Source organism: Elaeis guineensis, chromosome 4 (genome assembly GCF_000442705.2).
Source record: "Elaeis guineensis isolate ETL-2024a chromosome 4, EG11, whole genome shotgun sequence".
Classification (NCBI taxonomy): Eukaryota; Viridiplantae; Streptophyta; class Magnoliopsida; order Arecales; family Arecaceae; genus Elaeis; species Elaeis guineensis.
This window is the reverse complement of record NC_025996.2, coordinates 31,859,507-31,878,906: the sequence shown is the minus strand read 5'-3', so window position 1 is coordinate 31,878,906 and position 19,400 is coordinate 31,859,507. Positions and strand designations below refer to the sequence as shown.

Sequence of the window (19,400 nt, the reverse complement as noted above, 5' to 3'; positions counted from 1 at the left end):
AGACAGGCTTCTCGGAACAACTGGCACAGTATGCAGGTTAGTCGACTCAGTGCCAGTCTGAGTCAACTAAATCCCAGGTTAGTCGATTCAGTCTAAAACTGGATCCACTCAGTGTTGCGGGCAAAACAGCATGGGTTTTCTGTTTGGATCTAGAATTGGATTTTGATCCTAGGGTCTTAAGACCTGATTTGATAGGTCTTAAGGGGGCTAACCAAGAGTTTGGACTGGGATTAAGTCTAAGGGATGAAAGCATGTGAGACATAGGTGTACATGGGCTCCGTGAGTGCTTTTATATATTGGGTTAGCCTAGGGAGTTTTTTGAACTCGAGTCGTTGAACCCATTGTATTGGTATATATATAAGTCATTGTAATACGAAAGAAATAGGAGAATAAATATTGAGCTTTTTCTCCTAAAATCCTAGCCGCCATCTCTCTCTGTCACATTCTCATCCACGATCCAATCCAGATTTCCACATTCTCTTTGTTCTCTTCTTCAAATTTTCTGGATTAACATCCAAGTCCATGTAAGACATCGATCCGCAACTGATATCGGAGAGGTACCATATTCTAACAATTGATATCAGAGTGATATCAAGTTCCTAATATTTGATATCAGAGCTAGGTGATATTAGGATGCTATTGGTTCTAACATCTCTATCCCATGTCTCTATCAATTCTTTGAGCAGATGATCACAAAAGATTGCAAACACAAGATTATCCCAAACCCATCTTGAAGTATAGCTTCAAGGATGTGCATTGTGATATGAAACGATTAAAATCTGCAGTTTAACACCCCTTCCACATAATCCCAACCATCCTGCCTCCCTCCTCCCCAACACCATATAAGAAAAAGGCAGCAGCAGCAGTATTATAGCCTCGAGGATGTGTAGTGGAAGCTGAAACAATCAAAATCTGCACCAAAACACTTCCACCTAATCTCAACCCACAAACCATGACAAGAGAAAAAAATAATAACAATAATAGCAGTAGTAATAACAATAAATAAAAATAATTTCCATTTATTTATGGGTGCATGCATTCACCAAATGTCATGGAAAAGTATTCGGTGCCCACCGATTTCCATTAGGGCTGCATTAGTGATCTCACATCACCATGAAATTTGATGTAGTCATCAGGTTTAACATGCCAGCTACTTCAGAAAGAAAAATATATTATGCTAGTTTTCAACATCGGACAGCTCCCTGAAAAGCATAATTTTCTCTTTATGGTATTTACTTTCGCAGCTATCTATCCTCTCGGATTTATTTACAATTTCACTTAACTGGTATCGCTTTTCTAGCTCACCAAAATTCAGCAACGAATTTCAAAACATTAGTTGCATTTTAGAATAGAATTAACACCATTGACAGGGTAAATACAATAAAACTATCTGCTTCCACCTTCCAGGAAACTGCATCCAAGATGAACTCAAATTTTGAGAAGGGTAAATATCTGGAATCTGCTACATGGCTTCCCCAGTTCAAAATATCCTGCTCTCAGGGGAAGGAGAAAAAAGGCACCAATTGCTTGTAGAAAACAACGATAATGAGAGACCTTCTAGTTCAACCTGATATTCCTTGCAGCTTTGATCATTAGAGAAATAAAGAAGTAAACAAAGAGGCCATGTATCGCATAATCATTATATTCGTCATCAAGGCTTAAGCAAGACTATACAAGGTCACTTTTACATATCCTTCTTGTCATTCATTACCTTTAAAGGCTACATTGCTTTCTCTGCAAGATTTTCAAATACTTGGCTCTTGTATATTTCAGCACATTTACAGAAAGATGAATGAAACTAAGATCATGAGATGCATAAATACAATGGAGGATATAAGATATTATATACATAATGCAAAAGGTGCATAAGTGGGCCAAGATGGAAATAGAACAAAGTCTTAGGAGTTTATTCTTATATGCACGCTATAGTTCTATCAGGAAGTTAACTGCAACTTAAGATGGATGGAAGTGCTCCATAATACGAAACTGGGTCTAAACTTTCAGAAACATATGGATATAAAGTTATTACATAAGATAAATGATTAAATCAACACATATTGGGTGGAATTCTGCATTCCATCAACAGATGACAGAATCCCATATCTTCTTTTTTGACATAATCTTTCTCTTAGTCATCTGTGATATATGATACAGAGGATGAGAGATCATTTTGAGCCATATGAATATATCAGAGACTAATCTTAGGGCAGAAAGAAGAAAACAATGGATTTAGTTGATAAGAATAAATATAAACATGGGGGCAAAGTACACCGAGAATGAATATTCAGGATCATATGGAAGAAGACGAGACAAATTTTAGCTCATTCATATTGAAAACTGGTACCACTTTAGTAATCGTGTATTTTAAACAGAAATCACAAGGACCATCGAATTCCAGGCCGTCAATATACAACTAATGATCAGTCTAGCAATAACCGCGACCATTGATGGCCAAGTAATAATCAACCTAGCGAATCACCATGGCATGGTTCCCATCAAGGCAAACTTAACTTCCAGGGCTTGATAGCAGATAATGTACCTTACCAGACTGCACTTAGCTTTGACCACTAGAACAGGAGGGAGGTCAGTGAAGTGACTTGCTCATAATAACAGCCTCACAAAAATGTCTCCACCATACCCACAGATATATTCTTTAGCAAATCAGTAAATACTCAAATTAATGAGTGAATTGATAATTAATTGGCTAAAAGAGTGGTATCACAAAATTATGAATGATAATTTAAAAATTCCCAGAGCTTCATCATGACTGGTATCTTAGTCTCTCTTGATGTCCTGTTGAGATTCCAAGATATCCAAGTTTAAAATCTTAAGCCTAATTCAGGGACTTGAGACTCCTCCAATGGTAGGTCGACATTAGCCTGCCTGTGGGCCATTTCGCAGTATTTGATGATGGTATTAGTGGATCAAGTTTTGAAAATCTTGTAATATCCTCAATCTGAGTTGCCTAGTGTGCAAAACTAGATAAAGTTTCAAATGCGGGTATTAGATGATGCATCCCATAATATTTAAATTTTGATAATGTACAAATAATACTATTTTGCAGATGGTGCCACAAAGTATTGCATATTCAGCAACCTCTACATTCCATCACTATCATCCATATAAAAACAATCACAATGTACTTGGGAAATCCTGAACAATGTAATGTATGCAGTGGTATGCAGAAGCATTTGCAAAATGGTAATGCCTTCTAATTTTTTTTAGCTCAACATAGGTCTGCCCAGCAAGGGTGCTTACTGGAAATTACTTCAGCATGACTCGTTGATGATGTGATGCATCCAGAAGCATATACTTTTTTATGAAGAAAAGGGAAAAGAGAAGATAATGGTGGTGAATGAATTACCTGAAATTACCTCATAGAATTCCTTAGTTAGCACCAAACCAGGAGAAGCTTAGAGATCACCATGCCCAATCCCCCCTTTCAGAATATTGTCCTAAAAAATTAACAGATAAATGGGGGAAAAAAAAAACGTTCTAGCTACACTCCACTTTTATCGACCTTTGCCTGACAAGGAGGTTCATCTATGGAAACAGAGGGGTACCCTTAACAGATAAATGAAAAAATATAACAAAACTAAAAATGGATAACCGTGAGATTGTGATCCTACAGTCATTATTGATGCTTTAACCAACCGTGCATCCGGATTCGTCTCCATCGTGTCCTGAAAATTAAAAGCCAGACATTAAAAATTAAATTAATTGATTGATTTAATTAATTTAATTAAGAGAGAGAGAGACAGAGCGTGGAGCTCACTGCGTCGTCCCAGAAGACCCAATCACGCGGTGGAGATGAGATCGGACGGCGGAGATCTAGCTCCAGTTGGGCGGACGGCTGGGATCGACGAGACGCCTTGCAACGAATGAAGTCGGACCCGTTCTCTCTGCGTTCGCCGGCTTATCTCCCGCCCCCCGCTCCCCATCTCCCGAACGACTGCCGCCGCCGCCGCTGCCGTTCTCCTCCGCCGAGAAGCTCACCATGGCGATCCGGGGTGGAGATTCGCGGAGATGGCGGCCGGGAAGCACCGCCCGCCGAGGGCGTGGGCGCGGCGGCGACTCGGAGGGAGGCGAGGGAGAAGAGCGGAAGGGACAGGGGCCAGAGCTGGCGGTTGGGATGCCGGGATTTGGTCCAGCGAACGGTCGGCCGAGGACATATGGAGTGGGTTCTAGCAATAATGGAGGAGAGTGGGGGAGTTGGGGGCTTTCGGAGCTTTGTTATTAGTTAAATTTGATATACGATACTTTTTTCCAGTGGGTAAGAATCTGAAATAGCTATCTTAGATTTAGGGAAAGGGAAACCATTTCTCATTCAAGCAGGAGATTTCAGGAGAAAAAAATGGAAAATCTATTAATTTTTTTTTTTTTCAATTTTCTTTTGCCAAATATGCACCAAAATCTAGATTCGAGAAAGTAAAAGGACATATGGGAGCTAGATTTCCGATAGATGATTGAATGCTGCAACCCTGGTCTAAGTCTTCAATTGTCCTGAAAATAGAACAAAATAAATAGAAATTATTTGAATTAAAAGATGCTTCGATGCAACAGTCTTTCATTTATTCTCCTACAAGCGGAGAGTTAAAAACTACTTATTAAAAGTTAGTAAAAAGTTCCTCAACATAATTAATAATCCTATACACTCCATGAATGAAAACAACTGGCTTCTATTTCAGCGGAGGAATTCCAGTCCAATTTCAATTTTTAGGAAAAATTGAGAATATCCTAATTCTCTAAAATTCAATTTCAACTCTCCTCTCTATTCAAATCTCATGTCAATTTCATTTTTGATTCCAATCATGAATCAAAGGAGTCAGAAAATAGAGTCATTCCAATTCTCTTTCCGATTCTGATCCAAATGCACTCTTAATTTATCAATCTACTCAAATTTGGATAGGAGTCTCTTGAATATTTCTACAATGGAGAAAACGTAGCTAGATTGAGAAATCATTAGGAATCTGACAAAACCTTTGGGTGCTTCCGCTTTGATCTCCTTGCATGTCCATATCTCGTCTGGTGCATTTTTCTTATTTTGTAATTGTATGTCCTGTTTTCTACATGGATATGACCATCTAATGAGTTACGCTAATGCCAACCATGCCTCATACCGGAGGCGATCCTCCCCTCCACCCCTACACCCCCCGCCCGGACCCCACCCCCCACCACAACCCTCCCTTTCTCCCCCCCCCCCCCCCGCCCCAACTTTTTTTTTTTTTTTTTTTTTCCGGGGAAAAATGGGGCACGCCCCACGGTTTTACTCTCTCAAAGAAGTGCAGCTTACGGAAATGGAACTTCAGAGATACGGGGTTGTGAAGAAAGCCGTCGATGAAGTAACCAACAACGGAAGTCGGGAAGGAATCTTGTGGCGGCCAAATATCTAATAGTAATGAATTTGTGCTGTGAGCTGCCCCCAAATTGGGAGATACCACACAAGGCCTTGGTGAACTACGGCTTTTTTTTTTTTTTGTAAAGTAAACTACGGCTATTTTAAAAGTTGACTTAGTTGACTTATGCGTGGAATAATAGTTTTGCACGTAAGAGACGAATCTTATAATTCCTTATTTAATTTTTCTATTATTTATATGATTATATAGATATATTTAAATTTTTAAGATGAGTCGTGGCATAATAGGAAGGTTGAGCCATGGGATAAAGCCACATGTATCTGATATTTTCCGGACTCTATAATAACAGAAACCTTTTGCATTGAACCATTTTTTTTTTCTATAATTATATTTTAATTTTTATTTGTACAAGAAATAAATAATTTACAATTCATGAACAGACTCAACTGAGAAACTTTGACTTGCAAGTTTTCTGTGCTTTTGTCTATGTTAGTCACCTTTCAGCTCTTAATTCATCTAGTATCCTGTCAGCCCATTTCTTCTTCTCATCCAAGCCAGCAAGGTGCACCATAAAGTCCCCGTTCGAATATGCTCCTAAAACCGAAACAATCACAGAACTCAAAATCAGATCATACAACTCTCAATATTGAATCACTAGCAATCTAAGTTTTTTTTCCAGGGAAATAATCACATCGTCACTAAAAAATGAACATAATGATAAGCGCTCAGTTATATTTGTTTTCTGAAAAAGAAATATCAAGCTCTATTCTGAATAAACGAACCTAATTACCAAAGAAATAAACGAACCCGAAGCTAATTCAATGGAAGTAAGTAAAAATCTTGTATTCTAAGCGGTATAGGAGGTTAACTGTGAGAACCTTTCCACGTCTTCAGAGGTGAGGACAGCAGACGGTAGGCATTCTTCCACGTGGGCAACCAAGGATAGGAGTTGAAGAGGCACTGCATTGGTGATGTGCGGACGTGATTTTTGAGCTCTTTGGGAGGAAGGCTGCTAATGAGGTGCTTCAATGCAGTGTTGTCACCGCTTATCGTGGACCCAAAACGCACGAATGACGTCTGATTCCACCACGTGTCCAAAAACTTCTCGCTCCACTTTGATCGCCGGAAAAAGAAGACTCCTGGAAAAAGAAATTTTAAAAAAAATGTGATTGGAATTTTTTTAGCAAATTCGGGCCTAATTTTTTTTCTCAAATTCTTAGTTGACATATCATACACAAGAGCCTATGCACAAAGTTCTTTAGCCACATGACATTAGAGATTTGGTATGACCGGTTCAAATTATTGCGGACATGAGGATGGTAATACTAAATTGCCATGTCAGCATTAACCATGGTTTTGATATATATATATATATATATATATATATATATAGTTTTTTGTGAAGTGCTATGTTAGTCTGATATTGGGGCAAAAGAAGAGGAAAAAATATAAAATCTTGGGATGAAAATGGCTTCAAGACATGTAACATACCATTTTTCTTAAGACTTTATTTGCCTCAGGTATGGAAGAGGAATGTGCTGTTCTAATTCTCATGTATCGTTAATATTAATAGTCATGCGTTAGGTATGCATTGGTAGTTGTGTGTTGTTCTGATTAGTAGGATTAATTAGCTATTTATACGTTGTGCTATTTTGAAAAGATGCCAAGCAAACGGTTGGCTGTTTTTGATTTAAAATGAAGTTTTATTTTTTTATTTTGAAAATATCCAACATCCAATGATATCAAGCATTTGCTTTACAAGTACAAAAACTTGGATGGATGTGATTACTTGTAAGAAAGCATTGATAACGGTGATTGCAAGGTGATAGATAGGTTGTTTTTCTTCCTTAACTGTACCAGCAACGGTTGTTACTTCTAATTGATGGTCTCACATTATTCCTCTCTCAAGCAACATCTGAACTAGTTATTCTGAATCTTCATTAGAGAAAAAGTATATACAATTTATGGGTAAGTGGCAGAATAGAATCATAGATGAACAAGAAAGACCCATTAATAAAGAGTTATAATAGTTTGCACTAGAATAATAAAATTATTAATTCTTTCTTTCTAAATCAACACCATCAGATAAATCAAGCTATGCAATATTAGTTATCGGAGTCTCGAGAAGATTTTTAATGATGCTACTATGTTTCGCTCCAAGTCCTCCGTGGAAATGTTGCAAACCCAAGTTTTGGAGCAATAAATAGGAAATGTTAGGGTCTTAAATTGGAGCCAAAATTTCAACTTTATCCTTCATGATCTAAAAGGTCTAGGTTTATAATCCTCAACCCCCATCCCAACCAACCAAGAAAAAAAAAATAGAGAAAAGAAAAAAAAATGAAGGGCTTTTTATAGATGTCTAGCATTTTTGAACACCTTATAGCTTCATAATATATTTCAATCTTTCCTTCTAATAATATTTAATGAAATAGAGAATAAATGTCACATGCAATCTTCAACATTGACCATGTTACTGTAGCTTCCCAAGATGTCTTAGCTAACTCATCCGGACAAAATAGTAGAGTAGGCAAATAGCGGAGGTCTCCAAAGCACCCTTGCATATATTGACTCCCAAATAGCTAAGGATATATTTGGATGCACGTAACGTTCTTTTCTTTTCTTCTTTTGGATGCATGCAACCCTTTTTATTTTGATACTGAGGCATGAAACTTGGTGCACTGCGCGGTCATTATGCAGGCGAGTCAATTATATAATTTATTTTGACATATTTTGATGGCTATATTAAATTCAACAATATCTTTTTAATTACATTGATTCGTGGCCAAATCAATCTTACAAATAGATAAGGGTACTGAACCGTACCATTGACATATTTTGATGGGTATATTAAATTCAACAATATCTTTTTAATTATATTGATTCGTGGCCAAATCAACTTTACAAATAGACAAAGGTACTGACTCGTGGCATGATCCTGCCAGGCCCGTTGGGCTTGAGGCTAAACAGGTTATGTCTGGCACGATCCATTATTAAATGGGCTATGCCAGTATGCACGATTAGCATCAGGCCTCAGCCCGACACGGTCTTAGGCTCCGATTGATGGCGGGTCATATCAGTTGGCTTGTTGATCTACGAATTTAAAAAAAAAAAAAATTGCAAATGGCCTATGCCTTACATGGCCCGTTTGTGCCGATTACGAGCCGTGGCCGTTACAGGCTAGCTTGGGACGGCTCAACCAGACCCGTTTCAACCCATAACGGCCAAAAAGGTCAAAAATAGCTATTTTTTAATTTTTTTATCTTTTTACCCCTCCCAACAGCTATAAAACGGCTTTTTTGAGGGGTATTTTGGAAAAAAAATTATGGATTTCTTTAAATAACACCCTCCTCTCCCATTCAAACCACACCAAATCTACTCTTCTCCCTTCTCTACTACTACTCTCTCTCTCTTCTCGTAATATTGCAAGTATTCTAGTAATTTAATTTTTAGTTTGTATTTAGTAAGTATCCAAGTACTACACAAGAGAATGTCTTTTTAACAATATCATGTTTTGTCTGTTATTGCACGCGATATTTTAACTGTGCCGATGTCCATAATAGTATTGGAATCCGCTTTAGTGCAGATCGACGTGTTCTTGATGAAAAGAGAAGTCGGATGACCAGCGAAACGGTGGAGACGCTGCTCTGCTTCAAAAATTGGTTGTATGTGGAGGCGAGACTTTAAGATAAAGGTGGATATTCTACTATATTTTTTGATGAAGACAACATAAATGAGATCGACAATTAGTAAGATTTTTATCAAGCTAGCACAAAAAAGCATGGAGCAGAGAGAGAGAGAGTCTTGAAGGAGTTCAGTGAGAGCAGAAACAAATTGGTATGATTTTACCTATTTTTATTAATTATGTTAAATTTTTTAATTATTGAGGTGAGTTATTTCTATAATTTTATTTTATTTCTTTCCCTCCTCATTGTACTCTGGAAGTCAGATCTAGCTCCCCTCCCTTCTTATACCATTTTGATATTTATTAATAAACTGATACGGATTGACGCCAAACCTCCTATTTAACAAGGTGGCTTTATATTTAAATCCTTAGTCCCTAACTTTTTTTTAAATTTATTTATGCATAATTTTTAAAAAATTTAAAAAAATTATAAATAGGCCGTGCCAAATGTGTCGTGTCTTGGCTGGCCTATTTCAAAAGGGCTGGACTGGCACGCGGGCCGTGCCGTGCCTGACCCATGGGAAGTGCCGACTCAAGCCCTTATGGGCCGTGCCAAGCCAGGCTCGTGGGCCAAAAAACCCCAGCCCAGCTCAGCCCCCCTCTTATGGGCCGTGCCAAGCACGGCACGATACTGTAGTTGATGGGCTGTGCCTAGCATAACCTATCTTGTGCCGGGCTGGTCGGGCCATGAGCAGCCCAACCCGTTGTCCATCTCTACATACAAATAGAAATGCAAATGAGTAAAGCAGCTTGCAGGCAGTTCGAACTTGAGTTAACTATTGCTAAGTTGAGCTCGAGCTTTAGTAATAAAATATTTAGCTCAAAATTTTATTAGTCTGATCAAATATGTATATATATATATTAAATAATATTATATTTTATAATTTATATTATTAATTTAATATTTTAAAATATAATATAATATTTTATTTTATTTTAAAAATATATTTTTTAATTATAATCAAAATTTAAACTCGAGCTTAAGTATGGCTCGATTAATATTATAGTCAAATTGGATCGATCTGTTATTACTTTATTTTTCAGTTGAGTCAAGTCCAAATATGGATATTCAGGCTCAACCAATTGCGAATCAAATTTCGGACTTGGGTATTCTAAATCAAATTGAGTTTGAACAGCAGGTTATTTGATTTGGCACCGTTCAACTGCAACCTACTTGCGGCTAAAAGTTTGAGTTATACCATACATTTATTTTACCAGAGATATATTTGGTTACACATTTTAATTTTTAAAAAATATTTTTTTTATTTTTATTATTAAATAAAAATAAAAAATATGTTTGATAACTACGTTGCTATAAATCAAAAAATAACATTTGGAGATGGCAGGTAAAGAGCTCGATGAAAGAGAAGGATTCGAGAAAGGAGAGAAAAAAGATGAGGAGGTGAAGAGCTCGACGAAAGAGAAGAGTTCGGACTCTTTACTTTTTGATTTAGTATTTTAGACGTAGAAAAATAAAAAAAATAAATTTTAAAAAATAAAAAAATTTATTTATATATAAAATAATTATTTTAATTTTTTTTTTTTTATTTTTCACTTTTTATAATATTGCTAAATATTATTTTTTAAATATTATTTTTTAAAAATTAAAAAATTAAAAAATATATATTTTTTTAATGGCTAGCCATAGACACCAGCAAGTTTCTGCCAACTAAACTAGGCAATCAAAGTGGATAAAGTTCTCCCAGCCTCAAAATATAGGAGAAGGCCGCAGGATTGCCCTCCAGCGGTTTGAACACCTAGACTGAGTTATAACTTACGCACATATAGGAATCAATTACATTTGCAACCAAATAATTGGGCAAAGTTGCAGCCAACGTAATTAATGCTACATTGTACTTCTAGTTATATATGATTGGCGGTTAATTATTTATAACCACGTGGACGATTGACAGTTAATGAACAAAAGTAGTAGTTTCTCATATCAAAATATACCAGCGGAGACATCTACAATTCTACATAATTCACATTTATGAAAATAATTAAAGAATTTTCAAATCTTCGTGTTAGTTCATATCTTGGTTTATCTCGGTACAGTCATCCACAATTTCAGAGATCGAATTCTTAAAACCCTGGTTTCCAAGAAAAAATGGTAAAAATTTCCGCAAAAACCAAAAAAAAAAAAAACTTAAACTAATTCACTAACCTGACTGGATTTTGGTTAGTCCAATACGTAAATGACTTGTGTGTACATGATCTCAATGTGATGTGACTCCGAATCTCACCTACTCTACAAGTTGCTATATTTTGGCAGTTTTAAATTAAACCCAGGCATAAGAAATAGGAGGGTCGGTACACCCGGGATTGGAAGGCTCTCATAATTAATTTACATAGCGTATTTGTAACTCTTATGTTTCTCCTTCTGAAGTTGACATGGTAAATAAAGTTTAGAAATTAGTTTTCATAATACTTTTTTCCCTTTTTGAGCGATTTTGTTTACTAAAGCATTTCACAAAAATGTTTATTACCTGGATATGTTAGGGTTGGAGGGTGCTTAATTATTGAAATTTATGTTGAAAAATTAATTTTTGATTCTTGATCTGAGTGTCGTTTTAATGATAAAGGTTGTCCATGTTTCATTTAACTTCTAGTCCCTCATGTATTTTATGAACAATTTTGTCTTGTTTTTGACAAGTTTGTGCTTGATTTATACATGCTTATATTATGCATACTTATGCATCATTTTATATATATTTGTAGAAAGATAAGAGAATAAAAAATTAAATGACCATCAGAACAAAACAGAACCAATTCACACTAAAAATAGGATTTTCCTTGATTATTAAATTAAGCCAATGATAAATAAACTTTAAGTGAAGAAATGAAGAAACTCATGATCGTGGATGGTTACCTGCATTCACTCCATTGAAATCCTCGGTCACTACCAAATCAGGGGAGGCCTGGAAATCACTATGTCCAATTGCTGCATTCAGAATATTCTCCTAAAAAAAAGAGATGAAAAGGGACTTTAAACTATGCTCGTCTTGATCTTTCTTCAAACTAATGCTATAACTTTCGTGCAGTCTTGTTAAATGCCCTTACTTTCATGTGGCATGAAGGAAACATCATGACTCATGAGAATTGGTGTAATATATAGCATATATTATATAGTCTAATAGCATGCAAGTTCCAAGAATTTTCCATGTGCACAAATAGAGTCTTCATTTTTTCTTCAGAAATTTATAACCTACTAGAATTGACCATCATTAGATTGCAATCCTACTACTCAATGAAGGTATCAAAATAATAATTTTTTAAAAAGAAAAAAAACAAAAAATCCATCCTTACCAACGATATATCCGGATTTGTTATGATCGTGTCCTAACAACGAGAAAGAGGAAAAAGATTAGTTGGTGATTTATAATAAATCAACTAACGAACGCTACCAGCGCGCGGGCAACTAACTCACGGCGTCATTCCAGAAGACCCAATCATAGTAGGGGAGCAGCGATCGGACGGCCAGGATCTTGCTCCAGCTCGGCGGACGGCTGGGATCGACCAGACGCCGTGCGTCGAAGAAGTCGTACCCCATCCTCTCTGCGTACGCCCGCTTATTCCCCCGCACCGCCTCCATCACACCCCGGAACGACCGCCGCCCGACACCGCCGCCTGCCGCCACTCGCTCTTCCTCCGAGAAGCTCACAATCGCTATCCTCGGCCGAATCCCTGCCGCCGCCTCGCCCGAATACTCCACGGCCTCCAGCGCGCACCTCCTCCCGAGGGCGTTGACCCGGCGGAGGGCGGCGGCGGCGGCGGCGTGGAGCCCAACGAGCGCCAGGAGCGGCGAGGCTATGCAGAGGAGAATCCAGAGCCGGCGGTAAGATTGCCGGGTCTTCGCCCACCGGACGTGCTGCCGCGGGGCCATCGTAGACGTCCTCAGAGTGAATTCTAGCTGGAGAAAGCTCAGGTTTTGATGCTTTGAAGCTTTTTGGAAGTTTCTATACATTGCATATAATTGCACGTCACCGTCTTAGTTTATTTAATTTTAACGTCAGAGATGGCGTTGGCGAGCGCTCAAATTCTGGGATGGAGACAGGCTGCGTGTTTCTCTGACCCTTTGGACTGTGGAAGAAGGTAGAAGCAAACCAAATCAAACCCAAAAAGAATGTTGTTACCAAATCCAATATGAAAGAGGCATTTTCGTGGGTTCTCCTTTGATTCACAGAGAGAATTTTTTTTTCAAAAAATAACTTCAAAATAATTTTTTAAAAATATAATTTTAATATATTTAATTAATTATTTTAAAAATTTTATTCCTGAACGATTTATATTTAATTAAGCATCTAATTTTTTAAAAAAATTATGTATAATATCTATTATATTCTTAATAGATATAAAATCATACATTTTTATTTTTAATTTTTATATAAATAATAATATTATATTTATATTAATATAACAATAATATTAATATATTAATACTGATAAAAATATTATATTAGAATAATATTAAAATAATATTAATATCTGATAAATATTATAATATTTATACTAATATAAATATTATATTATATTAATATAAATATTAAGATAATATTATAATAATATTTATAATGATATTTTTGGAAAAAAATGAATCATCAATTTTTATCTCATGAAAAATTTCAAAATTCATTTAGATTTTTATCATAATTTTTTTTTTTTCATTCCCTCTTCTCTTGAACTCCAACTTCTCTTCAATTATAATTATCTTTTTCACCTCCATATTTCGTAAATCAAACGTGTGCTTAATCTTTAAGGTTCTTTCTACTCTTGGTTACATGATATCAATAGGTCTCTGTAGACCTTTCATGGTAATTTTTGCTTTGTAACTTGCTTTCAAAAGTCCAATACTCGCGGTTTTTAATTGGAGAATCTCTTTTATATGCTTTCAAATGATGAACAGATTCTCTGGAAGAAATATAAGGTTGCCGTGTGATACTTTGCTTATGGATGTCAAACAGGTCTCTATCACCGGCCTGGCATATATTTACCAACAGTCATGTTATCACAAACCGACCAGCGGAGATAATAGCATCCATGCATAAATTTTGGATCACACATACTTTGGTTTTGGGTGATAAAGCTAATTTGTTGCGCATTGTGTGATCCATTGGTGTTTGGATCATATCGCACGTTACACCTCTAATTTTAGGCATGTCAGTTGCACATTAAACTGATAGTCTTATCAAGTGAATGGCTGAAATCAAGTTGAGAGAGTAGACTTATTGAGCAAATTTGGGGCCTGATTCAGTCAGCTTAAAATTACCTTTTGGATTAACCAAATGTACCCACTTTTTACAAGCATGATCTTATTGAAGTTTTAATCTTAATCAAGTCACTTGTCATGCTATGTTTGCTCAATTATTGCCATTTGTCTTCATGATCATGTTCTTGAGATAAACTTGTCAGTCTTTTCCCAAACTCGGCCACTCGTTGAGTTATCAACTTTTGTTTTTTGTTTTTTTTGGAAAAAGGTACTCATTATCTTATAATTTGGGATTGTTTGATTTACAAGTTTTAGTCAAATAGATTTTAAAAATTGAAAATAAGTGAGATTTATAAAATTAATTATTTGATTATTTTTCATAAAACTTGTTTCATCAAAATTGATAAGTCATTAAAACTGAAAATTGATACTTATGGAACTAGGTCTCCACTTTCACATAACCTGTTTGCCAAAATTCAACGTGCAAACAAACAGTTCCTTCAAGAACTGTTTGTGCACCTGTAAATACCCACATATACACCCGCACTGTAAATACACAAACATAGGTATGAGCATTTGCATATACATTATATGTGTATGTATTGTGTTTGTATAATTTATGTCTATGTATTACGTAGAGAAAGGAGGGGGAGCATGCAAGAACAAGAGGCTTCTACTATCAAAACAAAAAAAAAAAGGCTCCAAGATTTTCATAAGCCCCTAATGTAAAGGAGCAAAAAAGATTAACCAAAGCATTTATCTTCATGTACATTAAATAGCATTGTCACACTAACGTGCAAGTGAAAGAATATGTTAAGCCTAATATCTATGCTGGCCCTTTCTCTATTAGTTTAAGCTTTTGAGATCAATTAATCAATTATATGGCATCAAAACTCATATTTGCCGGAAGTCATGAATTCTATTCCCCCTCATGCTGGTTTTTTATATTAATTAATCAAGTTAGTATCTTTACTCATTCCAATCATTGTTCTCCCGCTATGTCCATGACCTCAGCCTACACATTGTAGGGTAGGGTGTTAAGCCTGATATATATTAGTAAACTTTTTCTTATCGACTTATGCTTTTTGGATAAATTAATGTTAAGCTTGATATATATAATTGATTCTTTTTTCTATTAGCTTTAGTTTTCAGAGCAATTGATTAGTTAAATTTACATCAAAACTTAAATTTGTACATTCGAGTTCAAAATCCTTCCATGCCAATTATTTAATTAATCAATCTATTGATTAGTGTAACTCGTTCCAATCATTATGGTCCCTCCATTTGCATGATTCGAGTAAGGGATATTGTTAAGCTTGATATGCATTATTGATTCTTTCATTATTAACTTAATCATTTGGAATAAAATGGTCATTTAACATGATATCTCAAGTTTAATAAAGATCTAATTATCTGTTTAACTAGTTCAATAATTATCTTAATAGAAATTCTTAATTAATGCACTTATTATCTCAACTCATTTTAATCATTGTTGCCCACCTATGTGCATGATCTAAGCTGCATATGAGGGGATAGTTAAGCTTGATATGCGTTGTTGATTTTTTCTCTATCAACTTAAATTTTTGAAATAGTTTCACGAGGTTATATAGTTTAATTATTTATTAATCATCTCAGTGATCAATTCTTCTGATTCTGATGTCTTGACTTAGTGCTCTCTATCTCTCTCACATTTACGCATTGTGGATGGGACATTGTTAATTTACTAGCATCATTATTATCCATCCAATTTTCTCCTTCCTTTTCAACATCCACATCCACTGATTATTATCCATTGCCCAGCCTCTCTCTTATTTGCCGGAGCTGTACAAATAGAGACGTAGGGTATGGTAAATAGTAAAGAAGAGCATTACAAATCTCTCTCCCTTGTGCATAGATATATAGAGTTTGATAGTCAGTCCAATCAAGAGATGCCAGTTGATAGAGGACTAAGAATGCTTAGAATGGGATCAAAGTAGGATTGCCTTCTTAGTTCTCCTACCTAAAACCAGATATGCCTCCCTTCCCCTTTCATTGTTGAAAGGTGCCCTCTCTCTTCTCGCACGTTATGGGCAATTTAGTTGATGGAAGTTGGACTCTAAAATGAAAATAGAAACGAGCAACGTCCATTTGAGCTATTTGATTGGATAGAGATTCATTTCTATTCAGATTTCTGAAGAAATGCGAATATCTTAATGCTCTAAAATCGTTATTCTCTTACTGTTTAAATCATATTCTAATTTCGATTACGATTTCAATCACGAATCAACTATGTTAAGGGATGCAGCCATTCTGATTCATTTTCTAATTCATTCTGATTTCGATTTTGACTGTGAATCAAAAATATCTTAATTTTCTGTATACCTGATCAGGTTCGGTCCGGATTCAGGTTTCAGTCAAGCATTTTGAGCCAGGCTCCAGCAACAATCGAGCCAGCCTATGCTCAGCCAATCCTGCCCGTTTCTAGGCCTGGTGGGTGGATGGAGGACACAGAATCGGCGTCAACGCATTGTCTGTGGACAAGCATCCTATGTCTACACCGTTGATGAATATTTAAAATAAGACATGTCCCACGGGAAGCGAATGACCTGGATATTTAATATTTTGTCCTAACTTGACTTGTTATAGTGTCATGTAATGAAAAATGAGAAAATTATAGCAAAATTGGCTGGTCTTAGTACCGTATCTACTTCCATCAACTCTTAAGAAGTATTTTACACTATCTTTACATGAATGAAGGCGTGCAGAGACGTACTTATTTGACTATGAAATTGTAGTTCAATAAAGAAGGAAAGAAAAAAAGAAAAGAGAAAGGCCGTGGTAGTCAGTACAATGCATTGTGGTATATGAAAAATAATAATTGTTAATTTAATTACGACAAGATTAATTGAGATGCAGGATAAAATGTTTCAGGGAGTCACCATTTGTAATGAGTTCAAGATCAAGCACCAGAGAATTCTTTTCCATTTAGGTTCTGCATTCTTAAACACATATTTTTTAAATTCTCGGGAATGGAGACAGGATAACCGAGCAGCAAGAAAACCACCTCTTTTTTTTGAGAGAGAGAACAGAAAAAGTAGGATGCTTCCACCTCAGTTTAAAATTACCTGATATAATAGAATAATACAAAAACAAGGAAGCACTCACTGATGGACGCGCTCCAACCAGGTTTCAAGGAAAAGCCACAAAATATCAGCCCCCAGATTACATAATACTTGTTTAAAGAACCCAAACGAGTATGCCTGTGGATACAAGAATCCAGCAACAGTATTTTGCTTGTTGCTGTTTCATTTGTAATATTTTCAGCAATGCCCAAGGCCTTCAGCATTGAAACCTTCTTGCTGCACTAAGTAACAGCGTTACATCCATGCTCTATGTAAAGCCGAGAAGCGGGTTTGTCTTAATGAAGTCTTCCCTGTCAATGACAGAGGTCCAACTATGAAATAGAAAAGCTGTTTGCTTAGCTACTTCTCTAGCTGTTGAGCTTCAGATCTAAAAGCTCTGTTATTTTTTTTTTTTTCAAAAAACCCAACATCCAATGGCAGCTAGACAATCCAATATGTGGGTCATCTTGATGTTGGAATTATTTGTTCTCCATTCCATCCAAAAATCCTGGTAGTGGGTTGGAAGTAACGAGACATTGAAATTACCAAGGAACTGGCTCCAGAAACTTCTGACATAGATGCATCCTAGCATAAGGTGACCAGTTGTCCCGTCATGGTCGCAGCAGAGAGGGAATTGATCAATGGCCCTCACATCTTTTTCAATCAACATCTCAGCAGGAAGAATTCGATTATGAAAACATAACTAGCCGAAAATCCTTACCTTTTTCAGGATAGACAGCTTCCAAACTATCATTCCAAAATGGGAGGCAACCCCTCCACGAATAAGAAAGTGATAGCATTTTTCTACAGAGAATAAGAAAGAGGAGCCCTAGATCCATAATCTACTATCTTCACTGTTGATTAGTTTGATCTTGTGAAGAATAGAAGATAAAACTTGGAACTCAACATGAGTCACAGAGCTCATTGGAGACCTAAAATTTCCATCCCATCTTTTTTGAGACATGAATGATGCTACACTAGTATGCTGATCATTGGCTAAAAGAAATGAGTTGGAAAAGTGCACCTATAAGGAAACTCTTTCCACCCAGATGTCCCATCAGAAGGAAGTTTGCTTGCCATTGTCAACTATAAGGGAGGAGATTGGCTGAAAGAAAGCAAATATCTTTAAAACACCTTTCCAAAATGGTGAAGCAATCTTCTTCATAGAAGTCGAAGATTGTGATGAAGGTTTTTGAGAATAGTATATCATTTGAATTATTCTCCACCATGGCTTCTGCTGTTCTAAGAAATATTTTCTTCATTACTTTAAAAGAAGAGACTGGTTCAAAATGCTAAGATTAGATAATCCCAACCCACCTAGCTTTTTGGGGCGACAAACCTGGTTCCAACTGACAAGATATTTTATCTTGCTACATTTGGTTTGATCCTCCTAAAGGAAATCTCTGCATATTTGATCTTTTAGATAATCATTGTTGGAATTTAGAGCATGGGCATCCAAAAAATAGGAACTATTTGGAATGTTGTATTTACTAATGTTAGCCGTCTTGCAGTTGAGAGGGTCACTTTCTTTTATCCACCGAGCTTTTTTGATAATCTTTTAAGTAGAAAGTTTTATTCTCTTTGGTTGAGAACCGAATGATGGAGGAGAATATCCAAATATTGGATTGAAAGATGAACAACTTTGCAGCCCAATACTATTGCTAAACCTTCAGTTTGTTCATTGCTAATATTCAATCCTATTAGCTATTGTTTGCGAAAATTAATCTTCAAACCAACGAGCAACTCATATGCATATAAGAAAATAACCCTATTTTGATCTTATCTCGAAGTCTTTGCCTTTTAACCAAAGGTAGCTAAGTAGAAACAAAATGTAGGCAAAACATTGTTTGTGAGAACACTCTAATGATAATGTTGCTTCCTTCTTTTCTTCAGGAGTGCAACTTAAATTTGCCGAGCCAACCAGTAGCATGGTAAGTACCAAATGAATCAACTCCAAGCTTATTTTAATGGCTAAGTTGCAACAACTGGCTTCCAATGCCGAATCGGAAGATGGCCATCTTGACTCAATGCTATTGCCATTGAAACAAGCTGAA

General features: G+C 36.2%; 1 protein-coding gene across 4 annotated transcripts; it reads right to left on the bottom strand.

Moving 5' to 3' along the window:
* Positions 1-990: 990 nt before the first annotated feature.
* On the bottom strand, positions 991-13,018 carry LOC105043051 (uncharacterized alpha-1,2-galactosyltransferase C637.06). 4 transcript variants are annotated; one of them, XM_073256239.1, is made up of 9 exons: positions 12,467-13,018; positions 12,346-12,378; positions 11,909-11,999; positions 6,236-6,496; positions 5,855-5,951; positions 3,776-4,503; positions 3,630-3,683; positions 3,365-3,455; positions 991-1,490 (listed from the first exon to the last, which is right to left on the bottom strand). In XM_073256239.1, exons 1-6 carry the CDS (start codon positions 13,001-13,003, stop codon positions 4,383-4,385), a joined length of 1,140 nt encoding a protein of 379 aa, XP_073112340.1. In that variant the 5' UTR covers positions 13,004-13,018; the 3' UTR covers positions 991-1,490; positions 3,365-3,455; positions 3,630-3,683; positions 3,776-4,382. The 4 variants fall into 4 exon arrangements, with proteins under 4 accessions (XP_073112340.1, XP_073112338.1, XP_073112339.1 ...); XM_073256237.1 differs by having other exon boundaries at positions 3,365-3,683; XM_073256238.1 differs by having other exon boundaries at positions 991-3,455.
* Positions 13,019-19,400: the final 6,382 nt, after the last annotated feature.